At 39.8% G+C, this 23,677-nt stretch overlaps 1 protein-coding gene across 2 annotated transcripts in view; it reads right to left on the reverse strand.

The window, feature by feature from the left end:
• Positions 1-738: 738 nt before the first annotated feature.
• LOC114050098 (mitochondrial amidoxime-reducing component 1-like) overlaps positions 739-23,677 on the reverse strand; it is a 39,813-nt gene continuing 16,874 nt past the window's right edge. Inside the window, exons 5-8 of one of the 2 annotated variants that reach the window (XM_027871657.1) lie at positions 14,816-14,877; positions 14,661-14,732; positions 1,265-1,411; positions 739-1,148 (exon numbers count right to left, since the gene is read on the reverse strand). In XM_027871657.1, the coding sequence (XP_027727458.1) occupies positions 1,285-1,411; positions 14,661-14,732; positions 14,816-14,877 (261 nt within the window). In that variant the 3' untranslated portion in view covers positions 739-1,148; positions 1,265-1,284. Of the gene's footprint in view, positions 1,412-14,660; positions 14,733-14,815; positions 14,878-23,677 lie in introns of both variants that reach the window. The other variant, XM_027871656.1, reaches the window with a different exon arrangement.

Genomic DNA, 23,677 nt, shown 5'->3' on the forward strand with positions numbered 1-23,677 from the left:
TTAAAAGCAATTAAAGTTTTGAAATTATACATCTAAACACACTTGATAATTTGTCCTGAATTTTAGGACAATTTGATAGCTGGTGACTTTTATCTGATTGTCGTGCTGTTGTCATCTAGTCCAGAGATGGCAGAATACATCAAGGCAAGGATATATCATTTAAATCCTAACCAACTCTATCTGAGAAGCCAATTGTGCCAGGCCCATGTAGGGACAGCCAATTTGTACCTTTTTAAAAGCCCCAAATCATGGAATGAGATAATAATAATAAAACAGTTACATGACACTTTGAGGTTTCCAAAGTGCTTTACATATTTGAGCCTCACAACAATTTCATGAGGTAGGTACTCTAGACATTATTATCCCCATTTTACAAGGAGGAAACTGAGGCTCAGAAAGGTTCATTGACTTACCCATGGTCACACAGCTATGTAAATGTCAGAAGCAGGATCTGAACTCGGGCTTTCCTGAGTACAAGTCCACTACTCTATTGTGTCATATTGGCTTTCTAAAGGAGATAAGGAGGAATTTCAGTGTCTCTTTGGGGGTGACTTAATTGTTATTCAACTATTCCCAAATAGGGATTTAAACTAGGTGCTGTTGTGGATAGAGGACTGGGCCTGGAGTCAGGAAGACTCATCTTCCTGAGTTCAAATCTGACTTCAGATGCTTACTAGCCATGTGACCCTGGGCAAGTCGCCGTTTACCTCAGTTTCTTCATTTGTAAAATGAGCTGGAGAAGGAAATGGCAATGCCAAGAAAACCCCAAATGAAGTCATGAGGAGCTGTCCATGACTGAATAACAACAAAATATATCCTCCAAAGTATTTTCTGTCCTCCTTTTCACCTTGCTACCTTTTCCCTTTCCTTTTTCTGTCCTCCTATGGGTAGTGGTGATGTGAGGGTAGAGTGAGGAAGAAGAGATTTCTGTATCTCATTCTCCTCTCCTCAATGCAAAGCCCTAAGAGATGGCTTTTCCTTGTCCATTACCTACCCTCATCCACCCTCCCCAATACTCCCACTTAAAAAAGAATTATCAAAAGCCTGTCTTATCACATCACTTGAGTGACTCTCAGAAGTTTTAGCAGCATTAAGAAGGGCTCATTTCTTCTCTTGGTGCTCTGGGACACCGGAAGTCACAAGGAGGCCTAAGAGAGAAAAGGTTGAGACACTTAAATCAGAAGAGATTGTAAGGATGTTCATAGCCAAAAACTCTTTTTAAAAGGGGTTATTTCCCAGCAAATATACAAAAGAGATATGCCACAGAAAGAGATGATGCTGCTGTCACTGGTCCAAGAGGTACACTGGATCCCCCACTTTGATTGTTCCTGGATCTTCCAGGACATAAAACTGTCCAAAGAGAGGTGCCTTGCCATACACCTTTTGGTCAGAGGGATCACATTGCCGATAACTGTAAAGAGAAAACAACCATTGTGAATCTTAGGTGAAGCAGACACAGGTTCCCAAACAGCAGATATTTTCTTCTACTTAATGTTAATAAGACACAACAGAATGGCAAGTCCTCTCTCAGGTACCATCTTTTGCTACTGTCTTTCCCTTCTTTGGACACCAATAAATTAAAGACTCAACATGTTACCATATCTTGACCCTCCCCCTCCTCAAAATCCCAATTTCTTTCTGCTAATTTACCTGTTTCTATTAATGGTGCGACCATTCATCAAGTTACCAAGCCTTGAAAACATTTTTGACTTCTCTTTTTTGTCACCCTCCATTTTCAGTCAGTCACCAAGTCTTACTGATTTCTCCTTCAAAGTGTCTCTCAGATTCATCCCTTCCTTTCAGTTCTGCTGACACCATTCCAGTTCAGACTCCTATTATTTTGTACTTGGACCATTGCAACAGTTTTTTAACTGGTCTCTGTGAACTCAAGACCCTTCCTCACCATCACTCCCTCCCTGCTCCAATCCATTCTGCACACTAGATTAATCTTCCAAAAGCATTCATTCTGCACACTAAATTCATTTTCGTCATATAATGCTCTGGTCAAGTCATTGCCCCATTCAACTTGACCAAAATTTATTAAACAGGTCTTATGTTCAAGGCACATAAAGAGCTGAATTCATATCCTTAAATGTCATACATCCTCTTGGTCTTGTTGGCTTCCATTACACCATGAAGCCAAATGGAGGAAGAAGTTTATGTATGGGTTGCGTGTGGGCTGAAATACAAGAGGAAAAAAGTGAGGTAAACGGCCAAGTAGCCTGGCTATGCTAACCATGGAGGCCACAGGAATAAAGGTGAAATGCCAGGCTCCTGGTCATATCTGGTTGAAACCACTGGGCGACACCCTATGGGAGACTATACCAGTTCTCCCATTTGATGCAAAACTCTTACTTTTCCATCTGATATCCTGGAGTCAGAAGGATCTGAGTCCAAATCTAGCCTCAGACATTTATAAGCTGTGTAATTCTGGCAAGTTACTTAATTTCTGTCTGCCTTAGTTTCCTCAGCTGTAAAATGGGAATAATAATAGCACCTACCTCTGAGGGTTGTTAAGAATTAAATGAGATATTTGTAAAAATGCATAACATAGTACCTAGCACAAAGTAGATGTTATATAAATGCTTATTCCTTTCCCTTCCCTAATACAGGAGTCAGCACCATTTGAATGCTCTATGACAAAGGACAGTCCTAAAATCAGTTCACTTAGATATGTCCCATGGACCCTCTTGACGTTCTGGAATGACTGTTTTCTTTGTGGCTAAGTGTTGCTTTTGTATGATATACAATTTTATAAAATATTTGTTGGGAAATATAAAAAAATTTATGTATGTATTTATTATACTACACATTATATAACATATACATTATATATATACACGTATATATTTTGTATTATTATTACTATCACTAATGTTACATTGGGTTATTTTCCCCCTTCATTAAATGTTGATATTGTTACTCTATCTATAAGAGAAAGAGAATAGAATATTGGGGAGAAGCATTTTAATTGTCATACGGAGAAAGTTAACTGTCATGGCCAAGAGAGAAAGGACTAAGAAAATTTCTTTACTGAAAAACTCATTGAGTTAACCATCATCCTTGAGAAAAACGAAGAGATATTTTGAAAGAAATGAGTTTAACTCTTATCCTGTGATGAAGATATTCTGTGAGGAAGATATTCTGAAGAGAACTCTGGAGAGCTTTTGATTATCACCCTGAGAGCACTGAATGATAAAACTATAGTTCTGATGCCTGTTGAGATCAAAGCAATTGCAGTTTATTATTGGAGATAACTCTGGCTATGATTTTTCTCAACTGATACATTGCTGAAATATTTAAATATGTCTTTTTATTGTTTATTATACTGTCCATAAATTGCTTAGCTAGAACATCAATGTGTGTCTAAGCCATGAGAATAAAGTTTCATTTTGAGATGAATGAAAACTTATGAGAAAAATAGGTTTCTTTGATTATTTATAAATTTGGTAGGTAATTGATTGGTTATTAAGAGAAATTGTGCATCTCTATTCCATTTATGGGGAAATTTGGAAATAAACCCCTTGATTATCTTAGAACCTGTGTAGAGAATAAGGAAATGAGCCAATAAGAGAGAGTAGTGGTTGGTTTGGTTGTTGACTAGAATAGTTCACCACACCCCACACAAGTCTGCATGACTATTGTTATCTCCAATCTTATTATACACATACTGTTGCAACATCTAAATGTATTGTGTTTTGTATATATTTTTACAGTCAAGGAAGCAGTCTATCAAATGGTATTCCTCATTGTGTTACATTTACTATTGATGTGAATTTGATGTTCTCAGAATGTTTTGTTGCAAAGATTTAAACATTGACTATGGGTAGAAATGTTACACCACCCACAACATCCCTTTCTGCAGAAACTATGGATATTATTACTGTGTTTTTAAGAGGTGAGAGATACATGATTTAGACATAAAGGATGATACCATAAGCAAATTAGGAGAGCAAGGAACAGTTTACCTGTTGGATCTGTGAAGAAGAGAAGAATTTATGACCAAACAAGAGTCACAGAATGAGATGTAAAATGGATAATTTTGATTATATTAGGTTTAAAAAATTTTGCAAAAACAAAAAAACTTTGCACAATACGACCAAGATTAGAAGGAAAGCAGAAAGCTGGGAAACACTTTTTACAGCAAGTATCTCTGATAAAGGCTTCATTTCTCAAATATATAGAGAACTGAATCAACGTTTTAAGAATACAAGTCAACTGACAAATGGTTTGAAAGATATGAACAAGCAGTTTTCAGAGGAAGAAAACAAAGTTATTTATAGTCACATGAAGAAATACTCTAAATCATCACTGATTAAAGAAATGCAAATGAAAAGAACCTATATCTATCAGATTGGCTAATATGACAGAAAACAAAAGTGATAAAAGTTGCAAAAAATGTGAGAAAATTGGGTTACTAATGCACTGTTGGTGGAGTTGTGAACTGATCCAATCATTCTGGAAAACAACTTGGAACTATATTCAAAGAGTAATCAAACTTTGATCCAACAATACCACCACTAGGTCTGTATCCCAAAGAGATCATAAAAAAGGGGAAAAGACCTACATGTATAAAAATATTTATAGTTAACTCTTTTTGTGGTGGCAAAGAATTGGAAATGGAGGGAATGCCCCTCAATTGGGGAATGGCTAAACAAATTGTGGTATATGAATGTAATGCAATACTACTGTGCTATAAGAAATGACGAGCAGGTGTATTTCAGAAAAACCTGGAAAGATTCACTGATGCAAAGTGAAGTGAGCAGAACCAGGAGAACATTGTACACAACAACAGTGACTTTGTGTGATGATCAACTATGATCGACTTAGCTCTTCTCAACAATATAATGATCCAAGACAAGTCCAAAAGACTCATGATGGAAAATACACATCCAGAGAAAGGACTGGTGGAGTCTGAATACAGATTGAAGCATAATATTTTCACTCTCTTTCTTTTTTGTGTGTGTTTTTTCTTTTATTCTGTTTCTTCTTTCACAACATGACTAATATGGACATGTTTTACATTATTACACATATATAACCTATATCAAATTGTTTACCATCTTAGGGAGGGAGAAGGGAAGGGAGAGGGGAAAAATATTTGGAACTCAAAATTTTATGTAAAAGGAGAATGTTAAAAAAATGATCTTTACATGTAATTGGGGAAAAAACAAAATACTATTAAAAGGGGGGAAAAGGTAAAAATATGAGGGAATTCACAGTTAAATGCAATGGTGGAATATTGTGAGAAAAATAAGATTAAACTGCCATTTCCCCAGAAAAAAAAAGACAGAGTTAACTGTCATCTGTGAAAGTCTATGAGAGGATCAAGAGTTAGCTGACATCTTGTGAGAGACTGAAATTAAAGGGATTTAACTATCTATGTGAGAGATTGGAATTGAGGGAGTTTACCAGCATAGACAGTCATCTGGGAAGAGACTGAGAGGACAAGAAGAATTTAATTCTCACTTTATGAAGTGAAATGTTATGGAGATTTCCTTAAAGCTGAATGAATATCCTTACAGGACTATTTCCAGAGGAGTTAGTTTGGCAGCATTAGTAAGAATATTCAATTTCAGATCTCTTTCCTCTGATTTTTAAGAGCATAGAGGTGATTCTGGCTGTAAACTTTACCCCCTGGATATACATACTTAATCGTGTCTTTGTATTGTTATTTGCTATTGTAATAAATTATATGAGCAGCAATACTGTTAAGTCTATGACAGCAAGGGGAGGGGGGGGAGTTAATGAGAAAATAATTGTCTATTTATAAACTAAGGTGGGTACTCAGAACTAATTAATTAATGAGAGATTTTACATTTTCATTAATTCAAAAGGAAACACCAGAACATACCTCCTGATTTCCTTAGAACCCAGGTAGAAAAATATTAAGGAAATGAGCCAATAGAGGGAAGAGGTATGTAAGAATTGGTGTGGTTTTGTGTATATATACATACTGTCATCTAACACAGCAGAGTTCAGGTCTTCACTTCATTGCCTCTGAACCCATTCAAATGGGTTTAGCATTCAAATCTCCCCTAATCTGGCTCCACCCTACCTTTATAGACCTATCTTCTCCAACTTCTATTTCCTACACCAAGTGTAGGCTCCAACAAAGTGGCCTATTTGCCTTGCTTTGGCCTAATGTGCCTTACACATATTCTCACTTCTACATCTTCATATCATTTCCATCATAGCCAATCTCCATCCAACCTCCAACTATACTATTCATCCAGTCTTTCCAACCAATTTCCATCTAAACTATCCATCCTTAAAGGCCTAGATCAAATATCACTACCTCCATAAAGCCTTCCCCCTCCCCGACTGGAAGTGATTTCTCCCTCTTCTGAATTCCTATATCACTTTACACCACTCACATGACACTTCTTTATTTTGCCAACCCCAAAATTTATCTTCCCTATTGGACTATAAGCTGCTTAAGTACAGATATAGTGCCTTAAACGTCTTTGTGTCCCCCATTGTTCCTTGTACAGTACCTTATACATAGCATACGTTCAACAAATATCTATTGAATGAATAAATTAATGAAGTTAAACATTACAAAAACCTAAATTAGAGGAAGAATGAGAATGAGAGGCTCCAGTAGACGTGATATAGCAAGAGAAAGAGAAAGAAACAGGAAAAGAGACAGACAGGCAGATAAAGATGGAGAAAGATAGAAAGAAAGAGACAGAGACAGAGAAACAAAGAGAGAGAGGAAGAGACACAGACAGAGACGAAGACAGAGAGGGGTGGGGAGGGGTAAACAGAGAGAGAAATGGAGGGGGGACCCCGAAAGAGTAAAATTCCCTCCTTAAGTTTTCGCTTCTACTCAAACCCAAATCCATTTTCTTAAAGGAAATTATTTATACATAACAATAATTCTAGCACACCATAGAGGTTGGGCCAATAAACCAAACATTCAAACCCTATAACTGGACCCTTTAGGATAGTGGGTAGGGAGGGGGAATGGAGGGAGGAATGTTGCAGCAACTTGTTCCTAATTTTTGTCTTCAAATCTAAAAATTTTAATGGGAAGACTAACTAAATACACCCTAGAGCTACCTGATGTGAATAAATTCCACATGCCATGAGCAATTAACTCAGCCTACCTAGTCTGTTTCGTGACAATATCACAGTCCAACAATATATCTCTGTTATGATGCTGAACAGTCTGTGGGGCCTGGGAGTCTCTCTGGGTCTGCCTCACCTGTCAGTGGGATGACTAAACAAGGTTATTCTAGGCATCTGTCACTTTGAAGCCCAGACCCAGAGGCAGAGCCCCTCTGTTTTTAAAGTTCCTGTTTTAGGACTACCATGACAGTCAAATCCTGCAGGCTTTGGGATCTCTGATTCTCGTTACTGAAGATTTTTTAAAAAAGAGCTAGGACTGCAAGCTAGGAGACCCGAGTTCTAATCCTAATATTTCCATGTTACTATGCGAGTAACCAGAAAAATCCTTTCACTAACTAGTTGACAGAGTACTAGACCTGGAGACAGGAATGCTTGAATTCAAATCAACCTCAGACACTTCCTAACTGTATGATCCTGGGTAAGGCACATCACCTCTGTTTTCCCTCAGATTCTTCATCTATAAAGTGGGAATGATAACACCACCTACTTCCCAGGGTGGTTATTGAGATCAAATGAGATAGCATTTGTAAAGCACTTTATAAACCTTAAAACAGCATGTAAATACTCGCTGTTCTTTTGGTTTCTACATCTATGTGTTAAGGAGAGTATCTTCCCTGGTTATTTCCAGGAAGGGGGGCATTGCTGATAAAGGGAGCCCTAAGTCTTGGACACTCCCTCTAGCTTTGTCCTCAGTGTTGACTGGTTACAAACGAACAAATCAGCAACTTCTCTCCAGCTTCTCTTCATCATTTACACAACCCCTTCTAAGGCCTCAGTGGAGAACACTGGTTAGGAAATAGCTTGGATTTTTAATAAAGTCAGTCATTCGTTTAAAAAAAAGTTTAGTTTCTTAGAATTTTCACCTCTCCCTTCTCACTGCCAAAAAGTCAATTGTATACACCAGCTCAACTCCTAATGTCTCCTGCCAACACGTAACCACTCCTATTCTATAACTCTTTTGGACTGGTTCTGTAATTTCATTGGTATAAGAGTATAGTCAAGAAACTCCTTTCAATGCAGATCAGCAAATATTCTGTAACTTATAGTTACAGAGAGTTGTGTAATTCTGTAATACTAATGAGAATTTCTCCTCCTGCTACCCCACCCTTCCAGGAAGCCCTATGAAATTTTACTTAGAGCTCTCGGTTATTCCCATAGAACCCAAGAGCCTACAGTAAAGGTACTAGTGCCAGCAGGGTGGGAAGTTCAGTTTGGACAAATGCTTAGTGAGAAAAACTGAGGTGTGGAAATGACGAAGCTCTAAGACTGACCCCTCAGGGCAGTTGAAGCCTTTGTATCCCCTCCCACAGCTCCTACAGAAGTAGTTTGGGAAGGTGGGGGGGTTAGAGAGCTGCATTTAGAGTCAAAGTATCTCAGTTCAAAACCTGGTTCCTCCCTGTGTGACCTTGGGCAAGTCATATATCCTTTCTAGGTCTCAGTTTCTTCACATATGAAAATGAAGAGTTTAGGCCAAATGATCTCTAAAGCTCCTTCTGGTTCTAAATCTATGATCCTATGGGTTTAGGGATCAGCTTCACTGAAGTGGGGAAGGAGACGAAAATCAACCCATCATGTGCCAGTGTTTGCTTTCTCCAGGTCCTCCCAGCATCTTCAGCGATTCTGCTACTACCCCATCCAGTTTAAGCCTCACCAACGATTTTTAAGAGCAGCAAAGAGGCACAATGGATAGCGTGCAAGGCCTGGAGTCAGGAAAACTCATCTTCCTGAGTTCAAATCTGGCCTCAGACACTTACTAGCTGTGTGACCCTGGGCAAGTCACTTAACCCTGTTTGCCTCAGTTTCTTCATCTGTCAAATGAGCTGGGGAAGAAAATGGCAAACCACTCCAGTATCTTTGACAAGAAAATCCCAGAAGGGGTCAGGAAAAGTAGGATGTAATTGAAAAATGACTGAACAACAACAGTGCATCTTTTAGGATTACAGGATTTTATTTCATCATCCTGGTCTACACATTGTTTTCACCTACATTCTTCATTATCTTCATAGCATACCAGTGTAGTAAGTAGAGCAAGTAATATTATTATTCCATTATACAGATGAGGAAACAAAGCCTCAGGGAGATTTTCACTTGCCCAAGATCACACATCTAGTAACAAGCTAGAACCTAGCTTGGTCTTCTGACTCCTGATTCAATGTTCTTTCCACTACATCATCCTGTCTCACAAACCAGCACAGTCTTACTTGCTCTAGACATGTGGGAAAATATTTCTAAGGCTGGCTTATTACCAAATCATTCATTCCTTCAACAAGCATCTATTAAGTGCTTACAGTACGCACTCTACTGTAGTCTGTGCTTTATCTGCCCTTTTATCCTAGCTAGTTCATGAATCCAGCACCACCCACTCTTTGTTGTGCTGGTACCATCTTACAACTTGAGAAGAGCTCCCTCATGCCTTCTCACCTAGCATCTTACAGCTGTTGGGCAGCTTCCCCAGTGTCAGAGACAATGTGGCCTAGTGGAAAGTTCACTCACCTTGGAGTCAGGTAACACTTGTGTTCCATTCTCTCCTCTGACATTTACTAACTGAGTGACTGTGGGAAAACTGTTAAACCCCTCTCAGCCTGTTTCCCCATCTATGAAATGGGAGTGATACTATCTATATGCACCTATGATACAAGGTGGCTGAGAATCAAGTGAGATAGTGTCTGCAAAGAATTGTGCAAACCTAAAATCTCTATATGAAAATCAGTTAGCCATTAGGATTTCTTGCACTCTTAATGCTTTGCCCCACAAGACATCACTTGCTAGCAAACCCCAACTTTTGTTGTCAAGCAGAGAGGCTAGACAGCTCAGATAGGAGATTCTGAAAGTATCATTTCCTAAATAACTCAGACATGAAGGGCTGAAGCGCCTGGCTCCCTGCTACAAAAACAGAGGGGCTATTTTCTGACTCTAATGTTGACTTAGCTTCTCTACAATTTATGTGAGTCTACAGGGCCCTTTTCCCTCCCAATTTATGACCACCTGTCTTGGGGGAGCATATAAATTACACTTATGACAATTTAAATCTCAGTAAGAGATAAGAGAGAGACACCTAGGTCGGCTGCACTGTCTCACAGAGCATTAGAGGCAATTAGGCCCAGATTGTTGGGATATATGAGCACTTGTAATAGATCAGCACAAGGGCATCCGCTCCTGGCTGCACATTCTTATTGTGTTTACCTTTGTGCCTGGAGTCAATTATCCCCCTCCAACAAACACACGCTCACAAATGGAGGAAGGGCAGAAAATATGAGGTACTGCATGCAGGGCTCTGGGAGCCATAGAGGTACAAGCGTCAAAGTGAACTTTCTCACTCCAGTGGGCAAAAGTGACTGTTTTAAAGTCCAAGACCATATGGGATCTGAGAGGAGGAGAGGTGGTAGCATTTAAATGGAACAACAGCGACTTCCCAAAGTGACTTGGATGATTCACGCATCCTAGCAGCAGAAAAATGTGAAGGGGCCAGTGCTTTTATGTTTAAAGGAGCCTGGCTGCTGAGACTCTTTAGGAGAGTCATATAACAGGGACAGCTAGGTAGTGCAATGGATAGAGCGTCAGGCCTGAAGTTAGGAAGGCATGACTTTTAATCCCAGCCTCAGACAATTACTAGCTGTGTGACCCTGGGAAAGTCACTTAATCTGTTTGCCTCAGTTTCCTAATCTATAAAATGGGGACAATAATAGCACCTACCTGCCAGGGTTGTTGTGAGGATCAAATGAGAAAATAATTGTAAAGTGCTTAGCACAGTGCCTGGTACATAGTAAATGTTACATAAATGTTAGCTAGTAGTGGTTGTAGTAGTAGCACTAGTAGTAGTAGTAGTAGTAGTAGTAGTAGTAGTAGTAGTAGCAGTAGCAGTAGAAGTAGTAGTAGCAGTAGCAGTACCAGTAGTAGTAGTAGTAGTGGTGGTGGTGGTGGTGGTGGTAGTAACAGTAATAGTAGTAGCAGCAGTAGCAATAACAGTAGTAGTAGTAGTAGTAGTAGCAGCAGTAGTAGTAGCAGTAGTAGTAGTAGCAGTACCAACAGCAGCAGTAGTAGCAGTAGTAGTAGTAGTGGTGGTAGTAACAGTAATAGTAATAGTAGTAGCAGCAGTAGCAATAGCAGTAGTAGTAGTAGTAGCAGCAGTAGTAGTAGCAGTAGTAATAGTAGTAGTAGTAGCAGTACCAACAGCAGCCGTAGTAGGAGTAGTAGTAGTAGTAGTAGAAGTAGTAGTAAAAGTAGAAGTAGTAGTAAAAGTAGAAGTAGTAGTAAAAGCAGTAGTTTGTCTTTTGTTTTTGAAGAGGATCAATGACATCATGGGGTGAGGATTTCAATGAGGCAGTTTCACAAAGTTCACCCTCTCTTCCAGAGTCATCCAAGTCCAGTGGCAAGACAAAAGTCAAGACGGCTGGTGATGGCTCAGGATGCAGCGGATGACCTTGGCAGGTAGGTGGCACAGTGGTAGAGTGCTGGGCCTACCTCATCTTCCTGAGTTCAAATCTGACCTCAGATACTTACTAGTTGTGTGACCTTGGGCAAGTCACTTAGCCCATTTGCCTCTGTTTCCTCATCTGCAAAATGAGCTGGAGAAGGAAATGGCAAAACCACTCCAGTATCTCAGCCAAGAAAACCCCAAATGGGACTATGAAGAGTCAGACATAAGTGAACAACAAATAATACCAATTGTAGTAGTAGTAGTAGTAGCGGTGGTAGTAGTAGTATATAGAATCCGTAGTTTGGAGTCTGGGATCTGGGTTTGAATATCAGTTGTGTCCTGAGCTGTGTCCTTGGGCAAATCAATAAACCTCTTTAAGTGCAGGCTTTGGAAAGAATGGAGTTTTAGTAGCTGCTTGAGTTTTTGTAACACCTCATTCCTTTCCTACAAAGGCTGCTCTGCATACTATTCAAATGTAACCCTCTGGGCTTTGTTTTGTTATGGCTGAGAATTTCACAAGGCTCCTAGAGATAATGCCTTAAGCTCCCAGGATTGCCCAATTGAAGAGAGAGAGAGAGAGAGAGAGAGAGAGAGAGAGAGAGAGAGAGAGATCACACAAAATACCTAACTAGCATTTCTACAGTGCTTTAAGGTTTGCAAAGCACTGTCATCTCATTTTGTCCCTACAAAAACAAGGAAAGGAACATACTTATTATCCTCATCTTACAGAGGAAGAAACTGAGGCAAACAAGGTGAAATAACTTGCCCAGGGGTCACACAACTAGTAAGTGTCTGAAGCAGGATTTGAACTCATAAAGATAAGTCTTCCTGACTCCAGGCCTGGAACTCTATCCACTGTGCCACCTAGCTTCCTCTAAACTATAGATACATAGAATTTAGATCCAGAAGGCACCTTAGACATTATCATATAATCCATCCTATACCATATTTTACAAATGGGAAAAATGAACCCCAAAGAGGTTAAATGATTTGCCCAAGGACACAGCTCACTAGTTGCAGAGCTGAGACTCAAACTGGACCAACTCCAAATCCAGGCATTCTTTATACTACGCCCAAACACCTGTTACGTTATTGTTCTTGGTATATGGAAGGCAAGGAGGGTCACAATGCTTATCATCATTTAACACTTGCACCATGCTGGTAAGTGCTCCCACCTCTCAACCCTTCCATTGGCCTATGGAGTTTGAATGATCATTTGAACTACTGCCCTTTGGTGCCCAGGTAAGCACAAAGGAGCTCAATGTGAAGAGATTTACCTTTGCCCCTTTTTGCCAAAAAGAATTTGGCTCCTTGTTTACAATTCCCAGAAAAACCTTAAAACTTTTAGATTCCTTGTAGACTCACTTTGTCTCTCTCAATTTGAAAGTATTTAAATGCATCTTTCTTCTCTGGCCCTGAAAAGAACCTGGCTTCAGTTTGTTGGCTGGTCCCAGGAAAACCTTAAAGTTTCAGAAACTGCTTTTATTTCCCTTTGAAAGCAAACTCTCCTTTCCAGTTCCGTTCATTATCTATTCTCATTGTCTGTTCAAATCCCTCAGACATTCCAAATGGAAATTCTCACCTGGACCCTTTCTTTTTCCAACCACCTCCCCCATCAACTGGCTTTCCCATTGTTTCACCTTCCTGTGGCCTTTGGCCATTTCTTACCCTTAATCCTGGCCTAGGCACCACAAGGTGCAGGACCCAGGCGTTCTGTTCATCCCAGTTTACTAGCTTCTCCCATCCAGATCTCCTTAGACCCCTCCTCCCGTCACTCCAAACTGCTTGGCCACTCCTAGACCCCTCCCCCAGTCTTTCTGTACTTAAGACTCATCTTTGCCCCATTCTGATGCTGAGCTGTTCTCAAGCCTAGAGGCTGAGAACCCTCATGCCCGCCTATCCTCACTGGAGTCACGTGGCCTATCCACCCCAGCTCCCACTCAGGCACTGAGTTTTCTTCATGCCCAAGAGGTTGAGACTGCCTCACTGCTCACCTGGACTGACCACCTTAGCCCCCAGCCCCCATTCAGACACTGAGAACCTCTCACGCCCAGAGGCTGAGATTTTCAAGCCCACTTATGAGCATCACCTGACCACCTTAGCCCCCATTTAGATCATTGATGTTTGGGTTCCTTGGGAATCTGGCCTATATGCTTCATTTTTAATAAACTTTTCCTCTGGCTGGAAGAAGATCTGGGTCGAGTTCTTTCAGGCAGATACATGCTGCGGTCTGGGCTTTTTCCCGTGATCTTGGGGTGCCTCTGTGCATCTAGGAGCACCCCAAACCCCCTCCCTCTTCAAATGGGGAGAATTCTTTTCAAAATACATACTTCAAAGTAACTCCCTTAGGCAAAAGATCATGTGCACAAAATTTCTTTCTACTTCCATTTAAGCATAGTGGAAGGGGCAGCTAGGTGGCACAGTGGATGGAGCACTAGCCCTGGAGTCAGGAGGACCTCAGTTCAAATCCAACCTCAGACACTTAACACTAGCTGTGTGATCCTGAGCAAGTCACTTAACCTCAATTGCCTCACCAAAAAAAAAAAAAGAAAAACAACACATTTAAGCATATTAGAGAGAATATAGTGGTACTTGCCTGTAATCCCTAGTACTTGGGGAGGTTGAGGCTAGGGGATCACTTGAGTTCTGAGCTATGGTAGGGCAAATGATTACTGGGTGTCCACAATAAATCCAGGGAGAGGAGAGGAAAGGAGAGGAGAAGAGAGGTCACCTCATTTCTCTGGGCTTCAGATTTCTCATCTTAAAAATGAAGATGTCTGGCTTAGATGACCTTTGAAGTCCCTTCCATAACTAAATCTATGATCCTAGAATGCAGGATTTGGGGTCTAATGACCTGGGCTTAAATGCTAGTTCCACTACAATGTATGTAACCCTGGCCAATTCACTTCATGTGAGATGTAAAAGTCAGCTATTATTATTATTATTCACCTCTTTGGGTCTAAACTTTCTCATCTAAAAAATTAAGGGATTACCCTAGTTAGTCTCTAGGATCCATTCAAAATCTAAAATCCTGCAATGTTAAGTAGTAAGTGGTATCTGTCCTGGACACACAAATCTAAGATTCAGATGGCTTTCTGTTTTGCCATACCTCCTTAAGGTTTCCAGGGGTTCCTTCCTGTTCATGATGCCAGTGTCTGGATCTACAGTTGTTAAAATGCACCTAAACAAAATACAGCAAACATTAGATTATAATTGGAAATGAGTGACAATGACTATTTCTTCCAATGGATGTAGAGCGCTTACCGGCCACTAGCCATTATCCTTTTCATTTCCACATCACCAATGAGGATTTCTTTCCAAGAATCCTAGGAAATAGGCAAAATTCACATTATGCCATCATTCCTAAAGTACTTGTCTTGAACACGCAGTATAAAAATTGCTTCTAAATTATTTAGCACAAAGTCACAACAAGGATATGACTCCAAAACCAACCACTACTTACCTCTATGTAGTACTCTATCATTACCAAATATTTTCATATACAGTACCTTCATTTGGTCCTTGAAACAACCCTATGGATGCAAATATTATTTTTCCCCTTTTACAGATGGGAAAACTGAGGCTCAAAGAAAGTAAGAGATTTGCTCATAGTCACAGAGATAGTAAGCAGAGAATTCAGGACTTAGATCCAGGGTTCCTGATTCTTAATTCAAAATTCTTTTAAGTATTACCAAGCCACCTTTTCTGGGAGAATGGAACACATCAATGGTCTTCTTCTCCTTGCCCTGCCTTTGTTATGTGCCACTCTTCCCTACCTAGCTAAAATGCATTCTCTCTCTCTTTTTAATTCACCTCCTGTATGTCCAAAACCTGGCTCAAAATTCACCTCCTTCAAACTGGCTATACTCAAATGAGATATTTGTTAAATGCTTAGCACAGTACCTGGCACATAGTAGGTGCTTAATAAATGCTTGTTTCCAATGTGATCTTTGGCAATTCATTTACTTGCTCTAGGCCTTAATTTCCTCATCTTGGACTAAATGCTCTCATAAAGTCCCTACCAGCTCCAATAATCTATGAAATGATGAATCCATTCAACAATAAAGGCATTCCACCAACCCTGCTACCTTCTCATTCTGCATGACTCTGGGTCCTTTTTCCCACAAATGTTCCACAGACAGCTCTCCTAATAAAGATGTCCTTGTTCTTTCAGTTTCTTGGGGACACTCATGGATGTCCATCTATTGTCGCTATTCTCATGATATGACCAGCCCCCCTTCTTGTGCAGTCATATCTTCCATAAAGTTTTTGAATGCTTTTCCTGAGTGAGCATACGTTGACACAGGCGACATGCCTTGTATATACTTATTCAAGGAAGGCCTACATTTCAAAACACTTTAAACCAGCCCAAGTATTTCTTGGGCACTTATAATTCAGAAGGAACTGTCCTAGGAACCAAAGGAGATATAAAGAAGTATAAGCCACAATTCCTTTCTTCACAGAGTTTACAATCTATGTGAGATCATGAAGAAGTTCATAAAAAGTTAAGAAAGACAAATAGTTCAAGACCTCAGTCACAAGATACTCGAGGATACTCAGTCTGTGATTATTTGCCAAATGGAGTACAGGGATACCAATTGCCACAGAAATGATCACAGATGGTTTTGAGATGAGCCTTGAAAGATTGGTAGGCTTGGACCCTGACATCCCACGGCTAGGCAAACACCCCAAGAGGGTGAAAGACAGAAAGTTTCTACATGTGCTAAAATATTAATTGTAGTATTTTTGTGGTAGTAAAGAACTGGAAAAAAATGAGATGGTCATCAACTGGGAAAGGGTTGAACAAATTGTGCCTCACAAATGTAATGGAATATTACTGTGCTAAAAGAAATGACATAATGAAGAATTCAAAAAAAGGAAGACATATGAACTGATACAGATGAAGTGAGAAGAGGTAAGAAAACAATATATACAATGATTACATTGATGGAAGTGGAAAGAATGATAAAATGAAATTGAAAGCTATGCAATTATAATGATAAAACTTGGCCCTGGGAAGAAATGTGAAAACGAACCTTCCTCTCTCCGTTCTAGATGCTATGGGTGTGGAATCTTACATACAGTGTCAGTTGTAGTCCAGTGTTCGATAGTTTTGCTGAACTGCTTTTTTTTCTTTTTTAAAAAATCTTTCTTACAAGAGAAGGCTCACTAGGAAAGGGGAAAGAATGAAGTGAAAGGGATATTTCAGAAATGAGATAATATATGTAACCTGCTTTGTAAACCTTAAAATACTATATAAATGGTAGCTATTACTATAGTTATGTTCAAACAAAAAGCTTCAATAAAAAATTTAAATAAAAAAGAAAGATATAATCATTTGAAAGGTTGAAAGAATAGGCAAGATAAGACATTCTACTAGAGGTGTTATAAATATGCTTAACAGAAATCAGAAATATAACAGGGAGACAAAGGACAACTACATGCTGCAGAGCCCATTAGAGATGGGCATTGTATGCATATAGTGTGATAGGGAGGGCAGTTAGGTGGTTCAGCAGAAAAAGTGTCAGGGCCTGGAGTCAAGAAGACTCATCATCCCAAATTCAAATCTGGCCTCAGACACTTCCTAGCTGTGACCTTAAGCAAGTCACTTAATCCTGTTTGCCTCAGTTTCCTCATTTGTAAAATGATCTGACGAAGGAGATGGCAAACCACTCCAGTATCTTTGCCAAGAAAACTCCAAATGGTGTCACAAAGCATCAGCCACAACTGAAACAAAAGAACATTAAGTATGATGGGGCAAAGGCCATATTCTACAAGTGATTTAAATGTTCACCTGGGTGTTTGACTTCCTATAGACCCATCTTTTATCAGTTTGAAGCCAGAGCTTACCTACCATAAGACAGAATACTTTCTCAAAACATAATTGAGCTAATGTGCACTCTGCATGATGGGTATATTGCTGTACCGGAAAAAAATCAGAGAAATTGTTCCTTTCACTGACTTCTTATACCAGGGTCAAGTGAGTGAGCAACTATTTAGCAAAGACCTGCTCTATCCCGGATTTTACCACATGGGGGCAATGTGGTCACACACAAAAAACCCGAAAGCAGCAGCAAGAAACTAATGGAATCATAGGGATAGAGACTGGGTCTGTGTTTTTATCCACATAGGGAAGACATGGTGGAAGAAATTCTATCAGTTCAAGTAAAGTTCAAGTAAACACTTTCTTTGCAACGTACTGTGTTAGAGGGTTGTCTAAAAAGCACTTGATTGGCTTGTCTGGCTGGGGACATAGTCAGTATATATCCCAGATGGAACTTGAACTGGTCCTTCTTGGCTCCAAAGCCACCTTTCAATCCACTATACCACTCTCCTCCAACAAAATTATTGGATCATAAGTTGAGAGCGAGAAAGGGTCTTTCCCTTTATTTTATAGATTAGGAAACTGAGGCCAAAAAAAGTTAAGTGATTTGTCCAAGGTCCTCTGATTCTAAGGTCAATGCTCTTCATTCATCATTCACAAATACATTCATTCCCTTAGTAAATGTTTACTTGTAGCTTCCTATGCATGCAATTTTCTTGGTAAAAGATAATCCTTGCCCTCCAGATTTCTTTACTCGTGGATCACTTGGGTGTTTTTCACAAGTACAGCCCTGTGATGCCATGGGCTGAATGTTGCATACTCAGAGGGAAACCTGACTTCTGATTCATGGAGGGACTTCTGATTAAGGAAAATTCAGAGAAGAAAGAAGAGAAAAAAAATGAATGAGAAGGAAGACCTAGGCTTTGAATGGTAGATGGAAGACTTCCCCAGAGTTATAGGCAGTTCAGTTGTAAAAACCAAAACCCCTACATGTCCCTGGATTCCTAGTACCTGTACCGCCAGAAACCGCTAATATAAAAATTGCTCCTGAATCAAAGAACCCCTTTAATCTTGAGTAGTCTATCACCTAGAGTACCTAGGGAATGGTGGCACAGTGGATAGAGCACTTGGCCTGAAGTCAAGAAGACCTGAGTTCAAATCTGGCCTCAGATACTTACTTGAAATGTAACTCTAGGCAAGTCACTTAACCCTCTTTGCCTCGGTTTCCTCATCTGTAAAATGAGCTGGAGAAGGAAATGGCAAACCACTCCAGTATCCTTGCCAAGAAAACCCCAAATGGGGTCACCAAGAGACAGACATGACTGAAACAACTGAACACCCTGACTAATCTGCATTGCTTCCCTCCATTTGTTTTATTGATTGCTATGATAAATGTTTTTCTGTTACCTGTGATTATCTTTTCTGTAACAATCATTTAATTGGAGGGGAGCTAATATGGCTGAGATCAAGCTAGCTGTAACCTTCCCAGTCTGAGCATCCAGAGCAATCAGATAAAACCCAAAGCATCATATTACTAGATTAGAAATATCTGAAGTCTAATAGATATAATTCTAGTCTAATATTCCTCTTAAAGACAGGAAAGCAAAGGAATGATCACATAGTTATAACCTTCTTCCTACTTTCCACAAAGGCAGAAATGCCAGTCTGGTTTGGGGAAGTAGAACTAGCCATTTCAGATCTCTATTTATAAACCTCTGTCACATGTACCCTTGGTCCCTGTGGCCCAGCACAACCTGTTACACTCAAGCTGGGGAGTTCAGCTATTTATTATATACATTTTTATTTATTATTATTACTTACTACATAAATACAATTCAATAAATAGGTATTAAGTACCTACGATTTATAAAATCTAGTTTCTAAATACAAAAATAACTAGAGTACAAGCTAGACTATGTGCCATAAGGGAAGCATAAACAAAACATTATCGGGACAGGTAAGTGGCACAGTGGATAGAGCACCGACCCTGAAGTCAGGAGGACCTGAGTTCAAATCCAGCCTCAGACCAATCACTTGACACTTACTAGCTATGTGACCCTGGGCAAGTCACTTAACCCCAATTGCCTAAAAATAATAATAATAAAAAAAATAAAATTGATGCTCAGCACAGAGAATGATCACTTTCTCTTCTGCTTGGGTAATCAGTTCCCTCAAGAGAGGGAGCAGATGAGAGCTAAGCCTAGAAGAATTTTAGCTGCAAAGTTTCAGGTAGGAGGGGTGGTGTAGAAATATAACAATAGCAAAAAAAAAAAAATACAAATAAATCCAGTTTTGCTGCGGGGTATGGCTTATGTAGAAAAGCAGTGAAGGAAATGGGTCATGAAGATAAGATTGAGACCTGAGGGCTGTATTGTAGAAAGACTTGAAAAATGAGAAAACAGATTCTATTAACTGCATTCTTATGTAAGCAACAAATAAGCATTTCAGCAATGCCCTGCTATATAAATTTGACCACATGGGGGCAAACTCATCATAAAAACTGAATTCAATTTTAGTCAAGCTGAGTTGAAGGTGCTAGTGGGAAGACAGGTGACTTGTTGGGCTAAAGATTCTGGATTTTATTTTGAAGATAATGGGGAATCAATGCAAGGTACAATGGAAAGAGCAATGAACTTGGAGTCATGGGTCCTGAGTTTTAATCCCAGCTCAAGCCAACAAGCTCTACACTTACTACCTGTGTGAGCTCAGGCAAATCACTAAATTTTTCTGAGCCTCAATTTCCTCATCAGTAAAATGAAAGAGTTGGACTAGATGACTTCTATGGTTTCTTCCAGTTCCATGGTCCTATAATGGTTTTAAAACAAAATTACAGTCTTCATTTGAGATGACCAATTTAGTGACGTGGAAACATAGGTTTGGAGCTAGAAGGGACTTTTGAGGCTCATGGTCCAATACCTCCAAAAAAGTTAAGTGACTTGTCCAAAATAACACAGGCTATAAGTATCACAGGCAGGATTTGAACCCAGTTCCTCTGACTCTTAATTCACTATTCTTTCCACTGCAGCATGTTGTTTCTCATAGTAGCCTTAGATTAGACACATCTGAGCCTCAATGAAATCCAGGCTTCTAGAACAGAAAAATATTCAAGTGTGGAGGCTAGTACATTAAGCAGACCATAGTAAGAGACTTCAAAATGCCCTTGGAGAAGGCAGCAGAAGAAAGCAAGAGTGCTTCCAGGTTTCAGATCACCATACCTATTCTGAGTTTTAACGTGTCCCCTCGTTCCATGCAGAGCTAAGACGGTTATGACCAGATACTGAATCCTTTGGCCCCATGACCCAGACTTTGGCTGGGAAATCTATGACTGGGAAGGAAAGGAAAACAGGAAACAAGAATTTCTCTAAGTGACTACTATGTGCCAGGCATTGTGCTAAATGTTTTATATATGTCATATCATTTAATCCTTGCAACTCTGGGTGGGAGGTATTATTACTATCTCCATTGCACAGTTGAGAAAATTGAGTCAGAATTTAAAAGACTTGACCAGGGTTACATATTAAAAAATGTCAGTGTCTGAGGCCAAATTTGAACTCAAGACATTCTGACTCCAGGTCACCATTCTATCCAATGAGCCACCTAGCTGTTACCAGCACCAGGGGAAACAGGTACCAAATCAAATGTGTTTTTTCCTGGCAAGGTGTATATAGGACCTAGGACTATAGGACTGATGGATGCATTCTGTGTTGCATCCAATAGATGTCTCTGCTTTTACTATTCATTCACTAATCTAATTAAGTGTATTATTTTAAATCATGATCTGAGTGAAGGTGCCTAAATGAAGCAACAGAAGGGAAGCCAAAGGTTGGGTATGCGAGGAGGAGGCAGGAGGAGTTCACAGTATAAATAGGTGAAAGTATGAGCCAGAGATTAAGCAATTACATATTGGCTAGATGGAGGAGGGAGGAAAGAGGTGGCTGGGCAATAGTAATGACAAAGAAAAATAAAAGCCAGATATGAAGGAGAACCTGATATCACCTGGCAAGCTGTCAAACCTGGATAACTAGGAGTGTAAAAGGTATGTATCATCAACAGAAATACAAAAATAAGCATAGAAAGCTACTCTAAATTATGGTAATGTGCATTAACTATAAGTCATGTGTTGGAAAAAAACGTATGAAAATGGTTCTCTAAACTGCATTCTTAAGCAAGCAATAAACACACATGTAAGTAATGATCTGCTATATCAATTACCACATGGGAACAAACTTGTCATAAAAATTGATGAGTTCTGTTTGATCAGGTTGTGTTTAAGGTGCTGCTAGGACATCAGGTGAGGTGGCTAGTGGGGAGCTGGAAATAAAGATTTTGGAGTTATCTGCACTGAAGGCCATGGGAACAGTAGAGAATATAGATGGAGGAGGGAAAGTCAAGAGTAGAACCTTGGGCAATGCCCACATTGGAGCAGTAAAAGGAAGAAATGAGCAGTTTAAAGTATAATGGATTTTGAACTAGAATTGGGTTTGAATTCCGTGCTCATCCCTGTGCTTCAAGTGTCTCATTTGTAAAATGAGGGCTTACATTGCATGACCTCCTGTTCTTGATCTATGACCCTATGGTCCTAAGTCACTTAATCTCTGTTGCCTCCAATTTCCTCACCTGTAAAACCAAGACGATAGACTAGATGATCATTAAGGTCTTTCCAATTTATCACCCAATCCAAATCCTAGTGTCACTTTCTACTGGCCACCGACTCATTCTTCCTCCTTTCTCAAGGAGTTCAATACCTGGTTTGTAGATTTCCTCCCCACCCAAATTCCTACTGGAGGTCATGTATGTTGAGGGGTATACAGGTGTTGAGGAAGACTAGTACTCCGATGTGAGGGCATATCATACATTGACCCTGACAGAGTGATGTCATTTTGGTCCTCTTCAAATATGAAGGACCACAACTGAACACTATGACCTCTCAATTCTTCAACCTCCTCACTGCCCATGACCTCCCTCCCTTCTCCACATCATTGATACGGGGGGCTGGTTATACCCTTGATCTTGACATTACCCACAATTGTTCCATTCCACATTCAAATACTCAAAATTCCTTTATCATTCCTTCTCTCCTTATGCTTTACCCTTCCTGGACCTTTTCTTCATACTCACTGGGACCTCCAGCTCCAACCCTTCAGTACTCTGCCAGATCATTCCTGTTCTCACTTCATTTTCCTCCCTTCTTACTTTCACCTTTATGGTTAACCACTTTAACTTGACCTTATCTTTTATTCTTGGATCCCTTACCTCCCTTGAATTATTATATTTCTTCATTACCAACCCCCAATCCTGTATTATTCCAACCATTAGGTTCTGCTCTTACTCATGTACTACTAAGGAGAAACAGAAGAAATTATGCAACTCAGCTAACTGGGTCCACTACACATTTATATTATTTAATCTCAACTTGGATCTCAATTTTACTCCTATCCAAATGATTCTAAATACCACTCCTCGTAGGCAGATCCAAACATTCCTTTCTCTCCTCAAGTTTCCCATACCACTCCCTGCCCATAGTCTCTCATGAGAAGCTCACTTCGTACTTTAGTAAGAAAAAGAGCTGTGAGAGCCATCTTCCCTTTTCTCTACATAAAAAAAAAAAACCACCTTGAAATTATTCCCTGTTCTCTCCTCCTTTATTCCAGGCTCTGACGAAGAGGTGAACCTTCTTCTTCCTAAGGCCAACATCTCCTGCATGTACCCTTAATTCCATCCCTTCCCATCTTACCCGGCAGAATGATTCATAATCATTCCCCCAGGGGAATAACACCCAAGACAAACTCCTGTTTGGCCTCCAAATCCCCTCACAACCTGACCCCAACCTACGTTTCTGACCGTATTATAAATGCATTATTCCCCTTCCCACAATTCCGGAGTGGCATGGTTGCTATTCCTCTCACATGTCACTCCAGTCTCAGCCCTGTCTTTGCAATGGTTATCTCATATGTCTGGGATGCACTCACTCTTCGCTTCTGCCTCTTAGAAACCTTTATTTCCTTTAAAATTGCTCAAATGCCATTTTCAGCCTGAAGCTTTTCCTAATTCCTCCCAGCTGACAGTGTCATTCTCCCCATACACACACTCACACAAAAGCTTTGTGTTTATGTTGTATATACTTTGTACACACTTTACATAAGCATATTCACAACTTAGCACAATACCTGGGAGTTAATAAATGTTTATGGGCTGACCAACTTGCCATCCACCTTGATGAAATGTGAGCTTCATAGAGGTAAGTACTATTTAATTTTTGTTATTGCACCCCTAGCACATAGCAGGCATTTCATAAATGCTTG

The sequence above is a fragment of the Vombatus ursinus genome, unplaced genomic scaffold, assembly GCF_900497805.2.
Source record: "Vombatus ursinus unplaced genomic scaffold, bare-nosed wombat genome assembly UNPS02014798.1, whole genome shotgun sequence".
NCBI lineage: Eukaryota > Metazoa > Chordata > Mammalia > Diprotodontia > Vombatidae > Vombatus > Vombatus ursinus.